General features: G+C 51.5%; 2 protein-coding genes across 4 annotated transcripts; both read left to right on the top strand.

Annotated features, from left to right (window-relative positions):
* The first annotated feature begins 76 nt into the window (after window positions 1–76).
* Window positions 77–2,900, top strand: gpn2 (GPN-loop GTPase 2). The gene is made up of 5 exons (XM_067238427.1): window positions 77–862; window positions 1,141–1,297; window positions 1,502–1,662; window positions 2,028–2,158; window positions 2,513–2,900. Exons 1-5 carry the CDS (start codon window positions 443–445, stop codon window positions 2,583–2,585), a joined length of 942 nt encoding a protein of 313 aa, XP_067094528.1. The 5' UTR covers window positions 77–442; the 3' UTR covers window positions 2,586–2,900.
* A 2,586-nt stretch (window positions 2,901–5,486) lies between these two features.
* arid1aa (AT-rich interaction domain 1Aa) lies at window positions 5,487–23,778 on the top strand. Of its 3 annotated transcripts, none has more exons than XM_067237528.1 (20): window positions 5,487–6,629; window positions 8,992–9,210; window positions 9,335–10,090; window positions 10,292–10,384; window positions 11,362–11,596; window positions 11,861–11,950; window positions 12,108–12,278; window positions 13,566–13,992; window positions 15,392–15,537; window positions 16,602–16,711; window positions 16,937–17,146; window positions 17,284–17,488; window positions 17,697–17,841; window positions 18,040–18,215; window positions 18,539–18,683; window positions 18,963–19,085; window positions 19,451–19,574; window positions 19,743–20,571; window positions 20,766–20,896; window positions 21,584–23,778. In XM_067237528.1, exons 1-20 carry the CDS (start codon window positions 5,724–5,726, stop codon window positions 23,459–23,461), a joined length of 7,119 nt encoding a protein of 2,372 aa, XP_067093629.1. In that variant the 5' UTR covers window positions 5,487–5,723; the 3' UTR covers window positions 23,462–23,778. The 3 variants fall into 3 exon arrangements, with proteins under 3 accessions (XP_067093629.1, XP_067093628.1, XP_067093630.1); XM_067237527.1 differs by having other exon boundaries at window positions 18,037–18,215; XM_067237529.1 differs by lacking the exon at window positions 10,292–10,384 and having other exon boundaries at window positions 5,488–6,629; window positions 18,037–18,215.
* The last annotated feature ends 294 nt before the right edge of the window (window positions 23,779–24,072 follow it).

Raw genomic sequence — 24,072 nt, 5'->3', positions numbered from 1 at the left:
GTAGATGCTTTTATTTTGACATCAATGACCCGGAAATACTAGTCTCCGAAAACAACTTCAACGGCGGCAAGTGTCAATGGCAGCTAACATTCACTGTCCCCTTACTTCAGAATACTACTTGATGACATTAATTAATGGTTATTAGTGTGTACATATTTCTAAGAAGGTCTCTCGTCTTCCCGTGGAGGTCTTAGGTGGAGAAGACTGCTAGATTAAATTGGCGATTGGTGTTGCTTCTAGCAGTAACTTGTTTACATGAGTTGCGGAATAGACTGGATAGCTTAGAGATCTGGGTAGCGTTAGCGATTTAATATATTTGTTGTGTATCTTTGTACATAGCAAGATGTTCAGGGGTCAGAGATAGCTATCTTTTCGTTTTTTTTATAGTTTCCTCCTTCTAGCTGTGACCTGTCAAGCGTATACAAAGGCATTCAAAGCAACCATGTCAGCAGAGCCGACACAGCCTCAGTCATTACGCTTTGGTCAGGTGGTGATTGGACCTCCAGGTTCTGGCAAAACCACATACTGCCGCGGAATGCAGGAGTTTTTGGGACACCTCGGACGCAAAGTGGTTGTAGTTAATCTGGACCCTGCTAACGAGAGGATGCCTTATACCTGCGCCGTGGACATTTCAGAGCTGGTCACATTAGATGATGTGATGGAGGGGTTGAAGCTTGGACCCAATGGCGGACTTCTGTACTGTATGGAGTATCTTGAAGCGAACTTGGACTGGCTTGAAGCTAAGTTAAAACAACACAGTGACTGCTATTTCTTGTTTGACTGCCCGGGTCAGGTGGAGCTTTACACCCACCAGAGCTCTGTGAAGAACATCGTGGCTCAGCTGGGAAAGTGGAACTTCAGGGTGAGTTGTCTCTGGATCTCTGGATTGATAAAGGAAAAAGTATATATGTGTGACCGAGATCCTGTGTCACTTTAAACTGTTACCTCCTACACATTCTATAACTTACCTGTGCATTACATCCCATGAATACCGCCTACCTTTACCCCGTTGATTTAGTCTTGAGTAAAACTATACGAGTAAGTAGTGATATCGATTTACCTGTAGAAATCTACTTCTCAGTGTTTAGAGTGTTTAGAGTAACAATGTGTTCTGCTCCGTTGCTAACTCCCTTGTCTCAGCTAGCTGCAGTGCACCTGGTGGACTCTCACTACTGTGCCGACCCGGCCAAGTTCATCTCGGTGCTGTGCACCTCTCTGTCCACCATGCTACACGTGGAGCTGCCCCATGTCAACATCCTCTCCAAGATGGACCTCATCGAGCAATACGGAAAACTGGGTGAGTCGGGGGGCTTGGGTGAATATTAGGGACAGCTACCCCATACACTCAACACCGTAAACATGAACTGAGGGAAAAAGTTAAGCCTTAGTTTCCATCCTCAGCCAGTCCGTGTATTTGTACAAGCTTACATATCAGATGTTTTTGATAAATTGCTACATTTTGGAGAGGTACTGAACATGCTCTCTTTTTCTCCCGGCTCAGCCTTTAACCTGGACTTCTACACCGAGGTCCTAGACCTGACCTACCTGGTCGATCACTTGGCAGCCGACCCCTTTTTCAAAAAGTTCCACCACCTGAATGAGAAACTGGCAGAAGTGATTCAAGACTACGGCCTTGTCTCCTTTGTCCCCCTCAGTGTACAGGTGTGCTACATCTAATATACATACCTGATAATACAGTGTAATATACCCATACTATAATATAAAACCTTTTGTACCTGTAATATAATATATCTAATATACATACCTGATAATACAGTGTAATATACCCGTGCTATAATATAAAACCTTTTGTACCTGTAATATAATATATCTAATATACATACCTGATAATACAGTATAATATACCCACGCTATAATATAAAACCTTTAGTACCTGTAATATAATATATCTAATATACCTGTACAGAACAAGTAACAACATACATTTTAGCAGTTTAACAGTTTAGAGGTGAAGGTGTTCCCGGTAAGGCATGGCCTCTGACCCCTGACCCCTGCTTGGCCTCCAGGACAGGGAGAGCATGACTCGGGTGCTGCGGACGGTGGACAAGGCTAACGGCTACTGTTTCGGCGACCTGGAGGAGAGGAACCTGCAGGTGTTGATGTCGGCCGCAGTGGGGGCAGACTTCCAGTTCAGCTCGTATCCTTCCCTTTATTTATATCTGTAATTTTGATACCTGTATTGTATATGTATATACATACAGGTGCTGGAGACCTTAGTCCTGCTCCTCTATACTGTCTCGCTGGATCCAAACATAAAGATACTTTGTTGTGCAGCTCAAGGAGCTCAGTAGAGCTGGGGGGAAAATAACTTTATTGATTCCTGGGGGAAAAATAACTTTATTGATTCCAGGGGGGAAATAACTTAAGTCATTCCAGGGTGGGAAATTGCTCTGTTAGAGTTGCATACGCTGCAACAAAGTACAAAATATATAGAAAAGACTGAAGCTCTTCGATGGCGGTTGAGTGTTTTTCCGTAACACGTCTCCTTCAGAACTTTAGGGGTGCAGGAGAGGTACGTCAGCCCAGGGGAGAAGACTGTGGAGGAGGAGGTGATGGATCAGTAGACCCAGAGGTGGATGGATGGTTCTGGTTCTTGTTCTGGAGGGTGGCAGGATGTCCTGGGGCCCCTGGCCCACGTGACCACCTGGGTTATCAAGACTGTGCTCACACTGCAACACCACTGTACAGACACGCATTCTGTTATCTCAGAAAGAAACTGTTAGCAAGATCCTGGATTAGCAACAAACTGGAAACAGTGATTCAGGATGCAAACATTATTCAAATTAGCAACAATGTTACTGAAAGCAAAGTATGTGATTTTATAAACATTGAATAATAGTAAAAACAACTTTGCTTCTGTGGATTGATGAATAAAAGACGTAGAGTTGATATAATACCTAAATAGCAGTTTACTGTGTATTGTGTCTAAATAGCAGTTTACACACTACTGTGTGTTGTTTATGAGGATATGAAAGTTGTGATTTTGTTGACGTTACACATGATGATCCTCTGTTTGACGGTGCCTGGTCTGCCCACCTGTTGCAGAGTCTTGATAAAGGGGTGGAAAAAGCGAGGGACTGGATGACTGGATGATATTGATGTCCTCATGATGCGCTACAGAAAATATTTTAACTCTTTCCGTCCAAAGTTGGTTCTTTTCACTAATGTGGTAGGGAAACGATTAAGTATGTTTCGTCCTTTGAAATAGGCCTATATTATGTGCATTGTTTAATGAACCAGTTGACGATAACAACACATTAATAATTCGTTAACATTTTGTCTCCATGGTCAAAATTGCGTTGACGGTAAGCGGCCCTTTTCCCATTTAAAACGTAAATTTGAAGCGGAGTTTCATCACCAGTGGCCAGGAGGGGGCGTAAGTGTTCCCAAATCCGCGTCCCAGATCCCTGAATATCTACTCCTGTTTTTATTAGTGGCCACAGCAGAATAACGAAGTCAGGCGGGGAGAGGAAGCCACATTAAATCTGTGTTTCTGCACAACTGGCCCCTGTCTCTGGTCTCAGGCAGAGAAGCCTAGTTTCTTGCTAAGCAGCCAGACCTTGTACTGTGCTGGAAAGTTGAGCTATAAAAGCCGTATTCCATCATCCATTAAGCATACCCATATTTAGATCAAATATAGATGATTGTTTTTATGTTGGTTTAGTTTAATAATTTCGTTTTGTTCTTTGCAGTTAAAGAGGCAGACTACTTGAGGTTTGCAGTGTGTGTGTGCGTGTGTTTGTGTGTGTGTGCTCTGAGAATGTATTTGGTGTGTTCCTAGTGGCTGTCTGGACCTTTGGTTTATATTCTGCTGCTCCGTATCCATCATTGCAGTGGGCAGGGGGTGTGTGTGTCAGGGGGAGACTACGAGCTTGAATTTGTGATGAAGTATGGGAGACTGTTCAGCGGTACTTCCTGCCTCATAGGAGCCGGCCAGCCGGCCTGAAAACTGATTACCTCCAGGGCAAGAACGGGAAGGGGGGTGCGTCAGCCAAAGAGAGGGAGGGGGATTGCGAGAGAAAAAGAGATGCGTGTCTGAATCAGTGACTGCCTGAATATGAAAGAAAACGACAAGAGGCCTCATAACCAACCCTCCTACGTATGTTGCGAAGCACCAGTCGTAGACTTGAAAAAAAAACGTTAATATGAACCCTTCATTGACAGATGAGAATGAAGTAGGTTATGTGAATACAACGTGTACCTTATTTTATGTGTATGGATTTAAATCAATGTCTGAAGAGCACTGACGCTATTGATGTTAGATACGCGTCCCTTTTCAAGGCAAGGTCAGGGTTAGCTAGAACGGTTCAATGTTGGCCGCTGAGAATGCTGCGCTCTCTCCGCCCATCCCCCACACTCGCAAGAAGAGTGTTTCTGCTGCTACCACGGCTGCCGCTTGGTGGGAGAGACAGACAGAGAGGGGGTGGGGAGAGAAGAGGGCGGGGGAATTTGAGGGTAAATTCGTTTTGGATACCGGGGTTTGCAGAAATTACATTAACGCGGCGGGAGAAAACTTTTGTCATCTTTTGTCTCGTGTCCTAACCTACCGATAGGCTGAGGTGCGGGCGAGTGTTTCTAACGAATTATATTTCATAAAAAGAGAATACAAAAGGCAGATGATGCAACAGTCGTTGACCTAGATTTCTTGTTGACAATACGCCAGCTACAGCCGAGCATGCATTATTGGAATAATGCTATTGGGAGATTGAGAGTGTTAAACATTTTACTGATGATGGAGTGCTTGCGCCACGTTTTCCCCAAAACATTAGATTGCCACTTGGGATGTAGGCTACAGAAACATATTTTAAAGATTTTCACATGAGCGCCATAAACCGGCTGCGGTAGAGTCGATATCGTGCAAACCCAATGAGAAGGTGCAATATTACTCTAGTTTGCAACAAGGTTTCCCTCTAAATTTTTTAGATTGGTCCTACTGAACCCTGATGTTCTCATGAAGTTTTCTAATTAGTTACTGATATGCTTTTGACATATCGCCTACTAGTAGGTTATGTAGGCCCCTTCTTATTTTTTCCCTATTTCATAGGCTACATAGGCCTACATCTTCTATGGTAAATGTAATCAACGCACGAAAGGCCATTCCTTTCGAAATCGATGTTATGTCTTTGGGACTTGTTACAGGAATAAACATACGAGTTTTTCCTTGTGATATAATAGGCCTATGTAGCCTAACTACAACGAACTTCCCATATGACCTACATTACTTTAAATAACTTTATTGACATGATTTACCACATATCAATATTGTAATTAAGACATAAATAAATGCTGTGATATAAATTGCCCATCAAATAAATTTTCCCACAGACTTTATGCCATTTTGGAAAAAGGCAAATCCACTCCGTAGACCCTCTGGATTCCAATCCGTGCTTTATGTCCCTCTGTGCGGCTCAGTAAAATGGCTGTATCTCGGCGAGCCTCGTGCTGGTTTGGTCCGTTCCCTGCCTGTAGTCTGGCTCAGTAATAGAACTCCCACAATATTTGTGTCGGTTTTTGCATCTAATGGGCTTCTGGAGTTCCTGAGCCGTTACCGTCACATTGAAACCAGGGATGGCTGCCGGATCCGGTCCGGTTTAAGGTGTGGGAATGAGTCGGGACAAAGATAAATGGTTATAAACAATTATTTATATTAAATGTTAGCGTTTGATTGTGACTGACTCGCCGAAAGAGGGAGAGGGGGTATCATGGCCGCTCAGGTCGCCAGTGCCGCCACTCTCAACACTACGCCTTCAGAACTTAAAAAATCGGATCGAGACCCCAAAGAGGAGTCGGTACCGGGGGAGAAGCAGCAAGAAAAAAAGCAACCGGGATTAGAGAGCGGATCTCCGGGCCGGGGGGATCTGCAGGACGGGGCCGATGTTGGAAATGCAGGGGGAGGAGGGGAACTTGAGATGAAGAACGGGAATGGGAACCCGCCCAGGGCTAATAATAATCAGAATGATTCCATCGGATCCGAAGGGAATAACCATCCCGGGATGGTACACCATCACGGATCCGCATTTCCTCCACCTTCTTATGGATACAGTCAGCACTACGGTCGGGCCCCTTTTCATCAACATGGCGGACAACAAAGCCCTGGCATGGCAGCTGCTGCAGGTCCGGCCGTGCAATCGAGCAACATGATGGACCCATATCAGCCCAACTCGCACGACCATGGCTTTTCGAACCACCAGTATAACAATTACAATCCATTCCCGAATAGAACTCCTTATCCCGGCCAAGGATACGGCATCAACTCTCCGCGCAGCGCCCTGCCTCCGACAGCTGGGGGACAGCCAGCAAAGCAACAACCAGCGGGAGGACCCACATCTATGGCTGGATCTTACAATAATCAGAGATATAATGTGGGGAACCCACAGCCAACATCCACGCCAACCCTCAACCAGCTTCTAACCTCCCCAAGTTCCACGAGAGGTTATCCAAACTACCCACCAAGCGATTACAGTAACCAGGAGGGAGCTAGCAAGGGACCAACAGACATGGGCAGCAGCGGTCAGTATGGAGGGGGCAATCCGAGTTGGCAACAAAGGACTCATCACCCATCGCCTATGAGCCCTGGAAGTGCAGGGCAGCCTCTAAGTAGAAACCAGGTAAAGTTAAACTATCCTTAAAACCTTGTGGCGTACAATGCGTTATCCTCACTTGCTATGTAGTTATAACGTAGCACGCCAGCCATTGTCTGTTGGGTAGCTAGTTCGCTAAGACACTCTAAAATGGCTGCCTCTCGTTTTTCTAAGACCTGATCTTTAAACTGTACTAATTTGCTTGGTAATCATATATATTTTGGCACAGGGTCAGTGCTCCAGAGATCATTGTGTTTTAAAAATGGAACTTAGAGCACGATCGAAGTGTGAAGAAGGCCCGAATCATAAGTAGTGGAAACACTGTAGCAAAGCTTCACCCCCAAGACCCAGTCTGCCTGAATGTATAACATATAACGTAAATAAATGCTTTTCTGTCGTACAGATATTTGTAAACTTGATACAACGGATACTTTGTAGTTTATTAGTGGTAGTTAGATCGTCTCCGTTCAAATTGTACGTTTTGGTTTGTGTCTTTCATCGAGCATTTCTCTGTCTTGCTAAATATGTGGGGGAGAAAAACATTGCATGCCCAGGAAACTCGTGTTGCTGAATAACTTGGAGACTGTGTGCGTATAGGCTAAACCTGTTTCGTAGTCTAAAGGGATTTAACAAATAATGTAAAATAATCCATTAAACGAATATATCAGCTGTCCCCATAAAAAAAACAAAGTTAAAATTCAGCGCATTGCTAGTTTTAAGATATTCCAGACTCTGCATGTAGCCTGTAAACGTCGGCCTGGTGATTAAAGTGAGTGGCTGCAGTCTGCAGATTGCTTTGCTCTGGGATTTGAATTGTGGAGGTAAAATCCTTCTGTCAAAGCCAGGAGACAGTTGGTCTTGAGTTGACATGCGAGCCGAGATCCGATTGGCTGTCGATCCTGTGCTCATGGCCTTTTATAAATGCATATGATGTAACCACAGTTCCGAGATAAGGGCGCCCTCCTACACTCGCACAGGGCTTAGTCATGTGGGTTCCACGCCTGACTTTGTATGTAGGCTATCTCCGTTTACAATTTTCTCTCTCCACAAACACACACACGTGCAAGATTACTCATAGCACCCACTCTGACTTCAAATTCACATGAATTCCATCGTGTATTTAAACGCCACATGGGAAGTGTGAATGTGAGGTGCCCGCAGAGAGAGTTGGCAGCTGCCTCTAGTGTGCCACACAAGTCTTCCTCCTGTGTGACTATTCAGAACTTACCCCCTCAGCCCCCCTCCTCCCCCAAGCCAATCAGAAGACAGTCCAGCCATCTCTATCCCGCCAAGGGAGTTTCCCCTGTCTCATGCAGATTAGCCATGTGCCGTGCTTATTTATTTCATTTCAAGCTCCGGGCTAATGAACATGTCATGAAAGGCTTTTTTTTGCTTGCCTGGTATAAAAGGCCTTACTTCAGCAGCTAGCTTATTACATACCAATGCCACATCCTCTCGAGTGCCTTGTGAATGCAAAGTTATACACATGCAAGATGTGTTTGGGCACACTGGTATTGGGATTTACATTTTAGTCATTTAGCAGACACTCTTATCCAGAGCGACTTACAGTAAGTACAGGGACATTCCCCCTGAGGCAAGTAGGGTGAAGTGCCTTGCCCAAGGACACAACGTCATTTGGCCTGGCGGTGAATCGAACCGGCAACCTTCTGATTACTAGCCCGATTCCCTAACCGCTCAGCCATCTGACTCCCTTATATCCCGTATTGAGGACTTGTGTTGCACATGTCATTGGGTTGCAAGGCGTACAATTCTCTAGATAAGAAAGATCATCACGAGGCACTTTAGAGCATGTTCCCCTTAGTAAGAGTATCCCGATTCAAACACAACCTCAAGATGCAGGAGAACTTGGAAGATTGTGCTAGAGACTAGTTCATCAAAACTGTGGGTTTCTGAGGGAGAATGGATCGTTTTACGCTAAAGCCGGTCACGACCAACAGTCTCTCCCTCCATTTTCTAGTGTCATTCATTCAGAGCCAATGTTACCTTCTCTCATAAAAAAAAAGAAAGAATGAAAGAAGGAAGGAAAGCATGCTTGGCTCATATTCAAACGGGAGCACAGCTGGGATGTGTTTAAGATTGGGCAAACTGCCCTCCATTCGAAATGAGATATACATGGCTGTGTTGACTTCTGTAACTATGGCAGAGTAAGGTAAAATTCAGGCTAACGACCGTGGGAATAAAGAAGGGGGGGAAAAAGAGAAAAAAAGAGCATTACTCATGCTGCAAGTACTGGGTTCTTTCGCAGATATTTTTCCCTTCATATGTCTTAAGATATTTGTAATGTTATCGCTGTCATGTGTTGAATAGCATGGCATGACATGACATGTCACAGACATGTCCAACTGATATCTTTCCGTGTCTTTGTCAGCCTCCTGGCCCCATGGATCCGATGGGGAAGATGAGAAGCCAGGCGTATGGAGGGGGAGGCCCATACCCCCAGCAGCCCCAGCAGGGCCCCCCTCCTGGGGCTCAGCAAGGGCCGGGCTACCCTGGCCAGGGCTACGGACCTCCAGGCCCCCATAGATACCCAGTGGGAATGCAGGGCCGCACTCCTGGTGGCATGGGAGGCATGCAGTATGGGCAGCAGGTCAGTGAGGCTTCTCGATGTTTCCCAACCCCTAACCCCATGTACTTATCGAAGCCTTCTATTTAACCTTCTTAAATGGCAATATATGTATCTGCTCATCTGATTCCTTCTTGTTCGCTTGTAGATGGCTTCCTATGGACAGCAAGGACCAGGAGGTTATGGGCCCCAGAGCCAGGGTCCGTACTACGGCTCTCAGGGCCAGGCTCCCCACCCTGGCCAGCAGCAGCCCCCCTACCCCCAGGCCCCAACCGGACAGCAGGGTGGACCAGCACCCTACGCTGGCCAGCAGGCCCACCCTGGCCAACAGCCCCACCCGGGCCAGCAGCCCCACCCGGGCCAGCAGCCCCACCCGGGCCAACAGCCCCACCCGGGCCAACAGCCCCACCAAGGCCAACAGCCCCACCCGGGCCAACAGCCCCACCCTCCCCAGACTTCTGGCCCACATGCCCAGGGTGGGCCACCCTATCAGCAGCCCCACATGCCCCCTCAATCCCAGGGTTCATTACCAGGCCTCTCCCAGGGGCCTCCCCAGTCTCAGCCACCTTACTCCCAAGCCTCGACCCCCCAGGCCGGCCACTCTCCTTACCCCCAGCAGCAGGGCCCTCCTAGCCAGCCGCCCCAGCAGGCGAGCTCCCAGGCTCCAGCCGGGGCCCAGGCCCAGCCCGGCTACCCTGGACCCACGCAGGGCCCCCAGGGTCCACAGCAGCAGGCCCAGCAGCCCACCCAACAGCAGCAGCAGCCCCAGGCACCGGCCCAAGGACCCCCCCAGCCTCCTCCAGGACACAGTCAACATCCACAGACGCAGCCTGCATCCTACGCTCAGAGTGCTCCACAGACGCAACAGCAGTCACCTTATCAACGCTTCCCTCCCCCTCCACAGGTACCGTGCAGCGCTCAGATCACATCCTCACAGTTTGCCAGTGGATCGGTCATTCGACTGGTTCAACTTTCGTGTGTGCGTGCGTGCGAGAGAGAGAGAGAGAGAGAGAGAGAAAGAAAGAAAGAAAGAAAGGGAGGAGGGAGGGGGGGAGAGAGAGGGAGAGAATTGTCCTTAAGAGCTTCTCTTGTCCTCTGATCTCAGGAGGTGTCCCAGGACTCGTTCTGCTCTCCCTCCAACCAGCCCAAAAGTGGCTCGGAGGACGCCAGCATGCAAGGCCGTCCATCCAGCCTACCGGTTAGTCTCCCAAAACCAGCCCGCTTCTCTCTGGAATAGAGTGATTGGGATAAATCGCTATTCACGGAGATGTCAGGCATAAGTTAATGAGGACTAGTTGTGGTCTCACTTTCCTACTATTGAATCCTGTCATCCTGAAGAGTTAAACATGTTTTTCTTTCTTTTTTTTTTTTCTTTTTTTTTTTTTTTCTTGGTGTTTTGTAACTGGATTCTGAGTGAGGGTACAACTAGATACTGGGATTTAGCTGTTGATGTTGTGCTCTGCGTGGGTGTGTTTGTTTGTATTAAAACTCACATGGCGCGGGCTGCAGCTTATCGCTGACTCAGCTCTCGCGTTCAACAAACCTTCGTAACCATGGCAACCTCGGAACTAATACGCTCTCTATCCACTGAAAAGATAAATGAGGACAACAGCCTCTGGCTGTGTGTATGTGTGAGAGTCTGTGTGCGTACGTGTGTGTGTGTGTGTGTCGTGCAAGTGTGCCTCACTGCTTTCTAAGAGCTGAGAATATTAAATTGTGTTCTGGGCTCATTATGTAGATGAGGAAACAATGTATTGACTGGGTCATAGACAGTTTCTCATTTATGAACACTGGTGTCCAGCAGGGTTCCAAATGAGGGGGGGCCCTGAAACCCTCCAGGCACCCTCCATGATCACTGTGTTTAGTTTGGAGGGTCCCACAAAAAAAGTGGTCTCCATATCAACACTTCTCTACGGCTCGATGAATTTTCATGAGTGAATATCAGATTTGACCAATTGTTCAAAATGATCGCATTCCAAACATTCGAACCATAGCATTGAAAAGTGGGAAACATACGGAGACTGAAAAAATGGTCTAACCCAACCCCCTCCCAAGAGTCATAGGTCATTTTGAACCCTGATCTCCAGCGGTGGCTGGCAGCACCTGTCCTTCCATCAGGCCAGTGTTGCCTCACTGCTGCGTCTGAGCCTGTCCGTCTCTGCTCCGTGTCTCCAGGATCTCTCAGGCTCCATCGACGACCTGCCCACAGGCACCGACGGCGCTCTGAGTCCTGGCGTGAGCACTTCAGGCGTGTCCAGCAGCCAGGGCGAGCAGAGCAACCCTGCCCAGTCGCCCTTCTCCCCCCACACTTCCCCACACCTGCCGGGCATCCGTGGGCCCTCCCCCTCCCCCGTGGGCTCCCCCGCCAGCACATCCCGCACGGGCCCACTGTCACCCGCCACCATGCCAGGTACTGCCTCTCCTCAGCTGAGTCGGCTGTGTGGGAGTGGGATGGAAGGGGGGTCATTGGTCACACGACATGTACCTATTCTGTTCTAGAATTCTATTCCGATGCGGGTAACATTTTATACTTTACCACACAAAGTCCATGTGTTGGAAAAGACTATAATTAGTAGTCTTATCTTTCTCTAGATCTTTCTTTCCCCAACTGTATATTTCTGTCCTGTGTGCAGCAGTTAGCACGCTAACCTGTTTGTTCCTCCCCTTCGCTCAGGGACCCAGATGCCCCCGCGGCCGGCCAGCGTGCAGTCGGATGCCAGCCTGCACCCTTCGCTCAGCCAGTCCCCCATGGCCCAGGACAGAGGTACGTCCCTCACCCTTTGTTTCCATCGCGCTCTCTCACTCTCGCTGTCTCTCGCTCCCTCTCTCTCTCTCTCTCTCTCTCTCCTTCTTTCTATCTCCTCTCTCTCTCCTTCTTTTCCTCACTCTTTCTCCCCCCCCCCCCCCCCCCCCTCCATCAGGTTTCATGCAGAGGAACCCCCAGATGCCCCCTTACGGCTCCCCCCAGTCTGCCTCCGCCCTGTCTCCCCGCCAGACATCCGGGGCCCAGATGCATCCTGGGATGGGGCCCTATCAGCAGAATAACTCCATGGCTGGTTACGGCCCTCAAGGGGCACAGTACGGGCCTCAAGGTGAGGGCAGTAGACCTGGTGCTGTGGCTGGCTGGATGCAAAGGTTTTACAGGGTCCTTTGTGTTGTCTAAGGCCTCATGTAAATTTTTGTTTGGAGTTCACGTAAAGATAAAACGTTCAGCGCCTCATCTCAGAAAGGACATGTCAGCTTATTTACAATCGAAAGATGATTTCTGAGCTACATCTTCTCAAAAGTGGCCTGACATTTTAATTGGCAGAGGTCTAAATATTAGTTTGTTAATTCAAGTTGCTTTTAAGCCGGTTTCCCCTGAGCCAAACTCATCGAATATGTCTCTGCCTAATAGGAATTCTATGCTATCGTTGTTCCCTCCTTCCCAGAGTCTAGTGAGGCTATTTTTAGGAGTGGAGCAGAGAGCCAGCTGACGTAGCACAGCCTCCTGTCAGGAGGGCTGCCACTGTGACGAGCCTCAGCGCTAAGGGTGCACTGCCCTCCTTGTTTGATAGCAACACTGCTCTCACTGCTAGCTAGCTTCGCTGCTAACTAGGCACATCCTCCTGACCGCTGTCCACACTGCTCTCCCTGGGTAGCAACACTGCTCTGACTGCTAGCTAACTAGCAAGCAACACTGCTCTCACTGCTAGCTAACTAGCAAGCAACACTGCTCTGACTGCTAGCTAACTAGCAAGCAACACTGCTCTCACTGCTAGCTAACTAGCAAGCAACACTGCTCTCACTGCTAGCTAACTAGCAAGCAACAATGCTCTCACTGCTAGCTAACTAGCAAGCAACACTGCTCTCACTGCTAGCTGACTAGCAAGCAACACTGCTCTCGCTGCTAGCTAACTAGCAAGCAACACTGCTCTCGCTGCTAGCTAACTAGCAAGCAACACTGCTCTCACTGCTAGCTAACTAGCAAGCAACACTGCTCTCACTGCTAGCTAACTAGCAAGCAACACTGCTCTCACTGCGAGCTAGCAACACTGCTCAAGTTTTGCTATCGAGCAGTGAAAACAGTATTGCTAGCCATCTAGCAGAGAGAGGTAGCAAAAATGCTTTCACAGCTAGATGGCTAGCACTGCTCTCTCTACAAGCCAGCCATGGTGCTCTCAATCCAAGCTAGCCTCACTGATAAATATCCACAATATATCCATGCTGCTGGCTAGCTAATCAAAATAACTCAAGGCAGACTGAAGTCAACCTCACAGGTTCTCCAGAAAGACTCACTATTGTCTGATTATATCTTCATATACCCTTTGTTCCAGTGTGGCTGCCTTTATTTAAAACTACTAAAAATTAATAAAATTCCTTTGATGTTTCTCTGTCAGGTTACCCTCGACAACCTGGCTACAGTAATATGCCTAATGCCAACTACCCTGGCCCTGGCATGGGTGGTCCTATGAACCCCATGCCAGGTCAGGGGGGCGGGCCGCCCTACGCTGGCATTCCACCTGGAAGGATGCCCCCAGGACAGATGGGCCCACGGCCCTACGGCCCCAACATGCCCCCCAGCATGGGCCCCAACATGCCCCCCAGCATGGGCCCCAACATGCCCCCCAGCATGGGCCCCAACATGCCCCCCAGCATGGGCCCCAACATGCCCCCCAACATGGGCCCCAACATGCCCCCCAACATGGGCAACATGCCACCACAGGTGGGCTCAGGGATGTGCCCGCCCCCTGGCCTCAACAGGAAGGCCCAGGAGGCCGCGGCTGCAGCCATGCAGCACGCTGCCACCAACTCCATACACACCAGGTAGGCTGCTGACACACACACACACACACTAACCCTAACCCCCCCCCCCCCCACACACACACACACACACACACACACTTAGGGCGAATCCCAATACTCTGTCTTACCCCTAGCCCTTAGTTTACCCCTAGCCCTTAGTTTACCCCTAGCCCTTAGTTTACCCCTAGCCCTTAGTTTACCCCTAGCCCTTAGTTTACCCCTAGCCCTTAGTTTACCCCTAGCCCTTAGTTTACCCCTAGCCCTTAGTTTACCCCTAGCCCTTAGTTTACCCCTAGCCCTTAGTTTACCCCTAGCCCTTAGTTTACCCCTAGCCCTTAGTTTACCCCTAGCCCTTAGTTTACCCCTAGCCCTTAGTTTACCCCTAGCCCTTAGTTTACCCCTAGCCCTTAGTTTACCCCTAGCCCGTAGCCCTCGAAACTGAGGGGTAAGGGCTTCATAGCCCTATGAAATGAGACGCCACTTGGTTACGTATATCGATGTCTCCAAAGTAAGAAGTGTTATGCACTAATATCAAACGAAATTCGCTGCTAATGGAGTTTAGTTAAAACTGTAGACATGCATGGAGTCCATTCAAGGCTAAACAGAGAAATGTTGTGCAAATCAGCAATGTAATGTTAGCGTAGCAAACTAGCGATTTAAAAAAACTTTTAGATTAAGAACATGGTTACAAATACATATGTACAGGACTGTGTAGACCACAAAACAAGACTGTCATCATTTTTTAATCAATTATTTAAGCCGAAATATTACATTTATGGGACTCTGGATGATCTGTCTGCCATTGTTGCAGGTTGAGCAGGATTCACATGCCCCTAGGTTTCAAGTAAGCTCCCAAAAACACTTGGTTTTAAGGCCTACCCCTCGATCAAAAAGAGTATTGGGACACCATTTACTCTCACGTGAACGCGCAAGGCTAGGGGTAAGGGGTAGGGGTATTCGGCCTAACCCTAACCTCCCCCCACACACGCACACTAACCCTAACCCCACACACACTAACGCTAACCCCACGCATACACTAACCCAACCCCCCCCACACACACACTAACCCTAACCCCCCCCTCCAACACACACACTAACCCTAACCCCACACACACTAACGCTAACCCCACGCATACACTAACCCTAACCCCCCCCCCTCCAACACACACACTAACCCTAACCCCCCCTCCCACACATACACTAACCCTAACCCCCCCCACACACACACTAACCCTAACCCCACACACAAGGTGTGTGTGTCCCAGGTGCTGTGAGAATTTCACAACCTTCCTCATTCTTCCCATCTCCAAAGCGTGCCACACAGATCTAGCACTTTAAACGTGCTAGATGTGGCGTTCACACCGTGCTCCGTGTGAACTGCTCTGCGGTTGTAATCATGCCCTTCTTTCTGTTCCTACAGGATGCCAGGTTACCCCAACATGTCCCCTGCCATGATGGGCTCCGGCGCCCCCTATGGCCCACCCATGAACAACATGCCGGGCATGATGAACACCCAGGGTGGTCCACCCTTCAGCATGGGCGCTAACATGGGCAACAACTCCAGCGGTGAGTTGACCGGGCACTTATGGCGTGCCCTGTGGTGACCGCTAGGGAAATCATGACCAGTGATGGTAGCATGGTTGTGCACAGTGCATAGGTCCAGCATGGTTGTGTTGGACCATTAGAGCATTTACATTTACATTTAGTCATTTAGCAGACGCTCTTATCCAGAGCGACTTACAGTAAGTACAGGGACATTCCCCCGAGGCAAGTAGGGTGAAGTGCCTTGCCCAAGGACACAACGTCAGTTGGCATGACCGGGAATCGAACTGGCAACCTTCGAATTACTAGCCCGATTCCCTTACCGCTCAGCCACCTGACTCCCTCCAGAGCAGTGGAACAGAGTCAATTCTACGCATTTGTTTCAAACTAAGTGTGCAATTCGCTGCCCATATGTGTTCATGTGACGAAGGTCTTACTCATTCATGTTCTGAGTGGAGAACTCTGCTCTGACTGCAGTTGTGTTGTGGAAGGACTTGGTAGCTTCAAACATTTAAATGATGTGATCCTGATGGAGCTGATTAATGATGATCCTCTGTTTCCTCCTCCACCCCTCCTCCTCCCCTGTCCACCGCTCCTCCTCCCTGTCCCCTCCTCCCCTGTCCACCCCTCCTCCTCCCCTGTACACTGCTCCTCCTCCCCTGTCCACCGCTCCTCCTCCCCTGTCCACCGCTCCTCCTCCCCTGTACACCGCTCCTCCTCCCCTGTCCACCGCTCCTCCTCCCTGTCCCCTCCTCCCCTGTACACCGCTCCTCCTCCCCTGTCCACCGCTCCTCCTCCCTGTCCCCTCCTCCCCTGTACACCCCTCCTCCTCCCCTGTCCACCGCTCCTCCTCCCTGTCCCCTCCTCCCCTGTACACCCCTCCTCCTCCCCTGTCCACCGCTCCTCCTCCCTGTCCCCTCCTCCCCTGTACACCCCTCCTCCTCCCCTGTCCACCCCTCCTCCTCCCTGTCCACCCCTCCTCCTCCCTGTCCACCCCTCCTCCTCCCCTGTCCACCCTTCCTCCACCCCTCCTCCTCCCCTGTACACCCCTCCTCCTCCCCTGTCCACCCCTCCTCCTCCCTCCCCAGGCTTGGCCCCCAGTCCAGAGTTTGGCCTTGATGGGAAGATGAACCCGGGTCAGAAGATGAACAACAAAGTGGACGGGAGCATGACCCCCAAGCCTGAGACCAAGTCCAAGGTAATGGAAGACTTCATATTTCAGCATATTAAAACACTGTAAAATATAGAAACTAGACATCCCACAGGACAGAGAAGGCCCACTTCAGAGCTTTTTAATAAAAGATGCTGTGTCATTCACTACAAAAATTCCGCAGAATTTGACCTACGAATCTGAAAAACGAGGGATAAACAACAGTTTGAACTACGTCCCTTTTCTGACCCCGTTATTTCTTTGGGTGAACAGAAGTCGAACTCTTCCACGACGACCAATGAGAAGCTGACGCGCCTGTACGAGCTGGGCCCGGAGCCTGAGAGGAGGATGTGGGTGGACCACTACCTGGCCTTCATCGAGGAGAAGGCCATGGGCATGACCAACCTGCCGGCGGTGGGACGCAAGCCCCTGGATCTCTTCAGACTCTACATGTCCGTCAAGGAGATCGGAGGCTTCCTGCAGGTCTGTGGAACTCTCAACTCCTCCTTGCTCACTCACTCACGACACCCTCGTTCTTTCTTTAGCCTGTCTCCTTGCACGTGCACGCGCAGTACAGAGATGTCTCCTAATGTTGGGTGTGTGTGTGTGTGTGTCCGAAGGTGAACAAGAACAAGAAGTGGCGAGAGCTGTCCACCAACCTGAGCGTGGGCACGTCCAGCAGCGCGGCCAGCTCCCTGAAGAAGCAGTACATCCAGTGTCTGTACGCCTTCGAGTACAAGATCGAGCGCGGCGAGGACCCGCCTCCTGAGATCATAACTGACAACAAGAGCAAGAACCAGGCCAAGGTCCAGCCACCGTCTCCAGGTTGGCACCTGCTCTCTCCCCTTCCTCTCATTTCAATGTCCAGTCAAATGTTTCAGGCAAATGATTTTGGCGTCCTGTGTGGGATGCCAAGTAAACCAGGGACCTGCCTGCCCTAGTCCTTTCAAATCAACGACGAGCGTTTTGACTGTTTTTTTCATGTTATTAAAATGTGTGTTCTGTGTTTGCCTCCCCCGTCACACAACTGCAGCGTCCCTCTGCTCTACAGCCGGGTCAGGCTCCTTCCAGGGCCCCCAGACCCCCCAGTCTACCAGCAGCTCCATGGCTGAGGGGGGGGACCTCAAACCCCCCACCCCGGCCTCCACCCCCCACCCCCCCATGCAGCCTGGGCCTAGGTGAGTCTCCCAGCAACACCATCCTAACTCCCTGTCTGTCTGGCCCTCACGTTCGTAATATCCGCTTTGAGAGGAGTCATGTAACTTAGAAAAACACCCTTTCCTTCCTCCTTTCTTCCCTCCCTGCCTTCCCACTTCTCTCCATCTCCCCCCCCCCCCCCTCTTTCTCCCTCTCTCCCCCTCCCTCTCCCCCAGGAGCAGTGTGAGTCTCCAGGACCCTTTCTCTGAAGGTAGTGACCCTTCCTTTCCCAGGAGGAACTCGATGACCCCTAACTCTGGTGGGCACCAGTCGGGGATGAGCACCCCAGAGATGCCAGGGCGCCCCGGCGGCCCCTACGAGCCGGGCAAGGACCCCTTCAGCGCCATGCGGAAAGGTGGGCTCAGCACAGGGACTGAACTCGCACTCCAAAACCTTGGTGTTTCATTGTGATTTGGACATCAATAAAGATCGAAAAGCTATTTTGGGCCTCCCCCGTAGCGCACAAGATAAGTGCGTGAGTAGGAAGGCTGAGGCCCTTACCGGGGTTCGAATCCTGCTTGGACCTTTGCTGGATGTCTTCCTCTCTCTCTCACTCTGCGTTTCCGGTCACACTTGACTTAATAACTGTCCAAAAAAAGCATGAAACAAAAACAATGTGTATAACTGAGTACCAGCTAGTCCAGGCGGTTTTGCTGATTGCGGTGTTTGTCTCTGAAGTCGGGGAGCAGTTCCTGCCTGCCAGCCAGGGCCCCACCAGCGGGCCAGCAGAGCAGCAGTTCCGTGGCGGGCCTCCAGGCCCCATGGGGAGCATGCCCATCAGCCAGAGGCAGCAGTACCCCTACGGGCCAGGCTACGACAGGAGGTAAGGCAGTCTTCTGGTTTTTCCAGCGTTCGATTAGATTTCAGTGTTGGATTCAAATGTGTTTTGAGCATCTTTTTTCGTGCCTCTTAGACTCGAGTCGAGGTCGATCTTTGTAGGGGTTAATAATACAATCATTGTTTTTGACATTGTAGTTTCCTTCATTTAGCATGTAGCATGTCACCTCGTCTCTCGTTCACGGGACTGTGATCAGTTTGAGCCGAGCCCCTGGATGTGGCTAGACGTGGGGCTGTACCGACCGTCTCTCTCCCCTGTCCTCAGGCCAGAGCAAGGCATCGGCCCGGAGGGTGGAATGGGGCCCGGCGCGGGGCAGACCAGCCTGATGCCAGCCAACACCGACACAGGGATGTACTCGCCAAACCGCTACCCGGCACAGCAGCAGCGGTAAGATACCCTGGCTGCCAAATAGGGGAGGGGACTGGCTCAGTGGTTAGAGCATTTTGACAACAGATCCGGAGGTTCCAGGTTTAAATACCCCCCCCCCTCCTGTATGTTAGATGTTGGTTTAGATAATAGAATCTCTTAAATGAATATGTTATGGTCTTGGAGAGGAAATCCATGTGGTCCATAGCAGATCTGTGCACCCAAAGTCAGCAGATTGACTCAGATTTGGATGAGTCTGCGGGGTTGAACTTGGATCTGTACAGGCAGCTGTTGATTTGTAATATTCAAATGCAGTGTCAGCTGTGGGCACATGGCTTGCTTGTGTTTGTGAATGTTTAGCTGACAAGCCTGACTCTTCCTTGCAGGCACGATTCCTATGGAAATCAGTATCCTGGCCAAGGTACGTCCCCTGGTGGCTCCTACCCCAACCAGCAGGCAGGAATGTACTCGCAACAACAACAACAGCAGCAGCAGCAGCAGCAACAACAGGTCAGTTATCCCCTGTATTCACATACATTCAGATTGTACATACAAATTAAATATGTGACTATTTAATACTAATACTACTAACTTTAAATGTATGTCTAAATGTTTTACATTTAGTCATTTAGCAGACGCTCTTATCCAGAGCGTTTTAACTGTGTCTCTTGTGTGCAGAACTACAAAAGACCTGTGGAAGGGGGCTATCCTCCTGCGAAGCGTCACGAGGGCGAGTACCCGTTCCCTGGCAGCCAGCCGCAGCCTCAACAGCCGGGGGGCACCACAGCTCCCCCTTCAGGGCAGCCCGAGAACTACACCCAGTTCAGCGGCAGCCCCTACGCCGGCCCTGACCGACGCCCGCCAGGCCCCCAGGGCCAGTTCCCCTTCCCCTTCGGCAGGGAGCGCATGCAAGGGCCCTCTGGGGCCAACGCCCAGACCGCCATGCCTCCTCAGATGATGCAGCAAGGCCCTGACGGCCCTCAGGGGGGCATGTGGCCGGGGCGGGGGGAGATGAGCTACCCCAACTACCCCAACCGGCCGGGGGCCCCTGGGGGCTCTGGGCCCCCTGGCCCCGGCTACCCCGGCATGAACCGCAGCGAGGAGATGATGTCATCAGAGCAGCGTATGAACCACGAGGGGCAGTGGGGGGGCCCGATGGGCCCCCGCCAACCCCCCTACGGCCCCGGGGGGTCGGGCCCGCCCATAACACGCCCCCTGCAGTCCAACTACCAATCGCCGCAGGGCATGCAGAACCACATTCCGCAGGTGTCCAGCCCCGCCCCAATGCCCCGCCCCCTGGAGAGCAGGACGTCGCCGGGCAAAACTCCCTACATGCACGGCGGCATGAAGATGCAGAAGGCCGGCCCCCCCGTGCCTGCGTCTCACATCGTGCCCCCCTCGGCGCAGTCCCCTCTGATCCGACGGGACATGCCTTTTCCCCCGGGTTCCATCGAGGCCACCCACCCCATTCTGAAAACACGCCGACGCCTCACCATGAAAGACATCGGTACGCTCGCTCCCAAACCCCTCACAAACGAACAACACAAGGAATTGATCTGTTTGGAGGATTGATCTGTTTTGTCATTCACATCCAATGGTTTTTCTTCAGGCTTTAGTATGTCTTGTGATGACTGTCATGGCTCCCAGCTGTTGAGATGTGAATGATTGTTGACACAGGTGTGTGTGTGTGTCCTTCCACAGGGACCCCCGAGGCCTGGAGAGTGATGATGTCCCTGAAGTCTGGCCTGCTGGCAGAGAGCACGTGGGCCCTGGACACCATCAATATCCTGCTGTACGACGACAACACCATCTCCACCTTCAACCTCAACACGGTAAGGCCGTCCCTCGCGGGACAAATATGACGTGGTTTCATTAGTGGCACCCCCGGGGGGGAGGTGCTATATATAATATAATATATTATATATATATATATATATATATATATATATATATATATATATATATATATATATATATATATATATATATATATATATATATATATATATATATATATATATATATTAACTATGTACCACAGGGCTTGAAATTGCCATCATTTTGGTTGCACATGCGCCTGAAGTTTTATCTGTGCAACCTCAAAATATATTTGGATTTTTGCCAGTGCAAATTGTTACTGCGCGACTTGTTTTAATTTCTTTATAAAACGCTCGCTAATTAGCCTACTGCACATTTTTGCTGGTGCTCCTGAGCTTTAAGTGCTGCCAAGAAAAATTTCCATAACCGAGTAAATTTCAATCCCTGTACTGGTAACATTTTATTGTAAAATAAGAAACCAAAGTATATCAGTATGCAATTCCTTAAGTCTCATATTTACATTGTTTTCAACTAGCCTATATACTACAACAGCATAACAGAATTCCTGAAATTCAGTCATGGCTTTTGATTTCGGTCTGCCACCACGAGATTTTTCAGTGATGTCATCTGGCCACCCCTTTGAAACATTTCTGGGGGCGCCACTGGGTTCCATCTCTTGACCTCTGACCTCTCACCCTCAGCTGCCCGGGTTGCTGGAGCTGGTGGTGGAGTACTTCAGACGCTGCCTGATCGAGATCTTCGGCATCCTGCGGGAGTACGAGGTGGGAGACCCGGGGCAGAGGACCCTGCTGGACCCCCAGGCCCTGGACCGAGACTGGGGCAGCACGGAAGACGACCTGCCCGAGCTGGAGGATGTGGAGCAGGTCGACGAGGACGAGGAGGAAGACGAGGAGGAAGGGGAAAAAGAGAAGGGGTCGACGGAGGAGCAGGCCCGGGTGAAGGACGAGGACGAGGCGGAGCCGTGCTCGGGACCTGGGGGCGAGGAGGAGGAGAAAAAGGAGGAGGGGGCTTCGCCCGAGCTGCCGAGCTCATCGCAGCCCCTCCAGGAGACGCCCAAACAGGCCAGCAAGTTCGACAAGCTCCCCGTCAAGGTGGTGCGGAAGAAGGATCCGTTCGCCGCCAGCCGCTCGAGCCGCCGTGGGCAGGTGCAGGAGTTTGACAGCGGGCTGCTTCACTGGAGCGCCGGCGGCGGGGACTCCACCGAGCACATCCAGACGCACCTGGAACGGCGGGAGGGCTACCTGGAGCCGCGGCCGCGGGTGCTCGTCCCCATGAAGGTCCTGAAGAGGAGGGCGCCGGAGGAGATGATGCTGGACAACGTCCCCCTCATGGAGGAGGAGGAGGAGGAGGAGCCCAAGCCGGCCGAGACGCCGCCCTCCGCGGCGACGCCCTCGTCCGCCTGCACCGAGGAGAGGGCCGCGCCCGAAGGCGCAGAGGCGGACGCGGGCGACGCGCCCGGCCGCGAGGACGCCGCGAGCCGCCGCGAGAGCGACGTCCTCCCCCCCGGCGACGACGAGGACGTCTTCTTCCTGCCGAAGCGGGCGAAAGCCACGGGCACCGTCCTGGAGGACGAGCCCCACAGCAAGGACGAGGGCCCCCTCCTCACACTGGCCAACTGGCAGGACTCGCTCGCCCGCCGCTGCGTCTGCATCTCCAACATCGTCCGCAGCCTCTCCTTCGTCCCCGGCAACGACCAGGAGATGTCCAAACACCCGGGCCTGCTGCTGCTGCTGGGCCGCCTCATCCTGCTGCACCACCGCCACCCGGAGCGCAAGCAGGCGCCGCTCACCTACGAGAAGGACGAGGACTCGGACGAGTCCGGGGCGAGCCAGAGGGACGAGTGGTGGTGGGACTGCCTGGAGCTGCTCCGGGAGAACACCCTGGTCACTCTGGCTAACATCTCCGGACAGCTGGACCTCTCGGCCTACCCCGAGAGCATCTGCCTGCCCCTCCTGGACGGGCTGCTCCACTGGGCGGTCTGCCCCTCGGCCGAGGCCCAGGACCCCTTCCCCACCCTGGGGCCCCACAGCGCCCTCTCCCCTCAGAGACTGGTCTTGGAGACCCTCAGCAAGCTGAGCATCCAGGATAACAACGTGGACCTCATCCTGGCCACGCCGCCCTTCCGCCGCCTGGAGAAGCTGTACGGGACTCTGGTGCGTCTGGTCGGAGACCGGAGGATAGCGGTCTGCCGGGAAATGGCGGTGGTCCTGCTGGCTAACCTGGCCCAGGGCGACAGCGTGGCAGCCCGCGCCATCGCCATCCAGAAGGGCAGCGTGGGGAACCTGCTGGGCTTCCTGGAGGACAGCCTGGCCGCCACGCAGCTCCAGCAGAGCCAGAGCTCGCTGCTGCACCTGCAGGGGATGCACTTCGAGCCCACCAGCGTGGACATGATGCGGCGGGCCGCCCGGGCCATGCACGCCTTCGCCAAGGTGGAGGAGAACCACTCTGAGTTCACGCTGTACGAGTCGCGGCTCCTGGACTTGTCCGTGTCGCCGCTCATGAACTCGCTGGTGTCCCACGTCATCTGCGATGTACTCTTTCTGATCGGCCAATCATGACAGCTGTAGGGAGCTGTTGCTCCACCTTCTCCGGGTTCGACCCCGCCCCCCGCCCCTTTCCTCTCCTCGTCCACCTGGCTTGTGTGCGTCGGGGGCAGGGTGGGCTAGAGTGACTGATTTTTTTATTTATGCAAACCCTTCAGATTTCCATTTTCTGAGCCCCTCCCCCCTGGCCGTCTTGACTCAAGGAGAGCAGCAGTGGATTACGAACCAGAGACTCTGTAAACTGACACTACGTGTAACAGGAATGCCAACCAGACCACCTGGAAGCAGAACACCACCTGGTCGAGAAGGCAGTTCTGCTCTCGGGGGGTGGGGGCAGGGGGAGGGGGGGTCGGGGCGAAGTACTTTTTAAATAAAGAGAAATAAATTAATTAATAAATAGCTGAAAAAACAAAAACTGTAACCAAAGTTGCTGTCTCGTTTACAGTGAGTTTTTGGAAAAATATGTGTGCCCTTGCTTTCCCCTCGAGGCTGAAACTGGTTCATGTTCTGAGGCGAGGCAGACTTAGGCGTAGCGCTCGGGTGTAGCTGCTGTAACTGGATTCTTATCTGTCAGCCCCTACAGGAGACAGCCGGCCGTTAACAGGCACATTCACCGGGGAGGCCTG

The sequence above is a fragment of the Osmerus mordax genome, chromosome 6 (genome assembly GCF_038355195.1).
Source record: "Osmerus mordax isolate fOsmMor3 chromosome 6, fOsmMor3.pri, whole genome shotgun sequence".
Taxonomy (NCBI): domain Eukaryota; kingdom Metazoa; phylum Chordata; class Actinopteri; order Osmeriformes; family Osmeridae; genus Osmerus; species Osmerus mordax.
The sequence above is the reverse complement of the archived record's forward strand: the minus strand, read 5'-3'. Positions and strand labels throughout refer to the sequence as shown.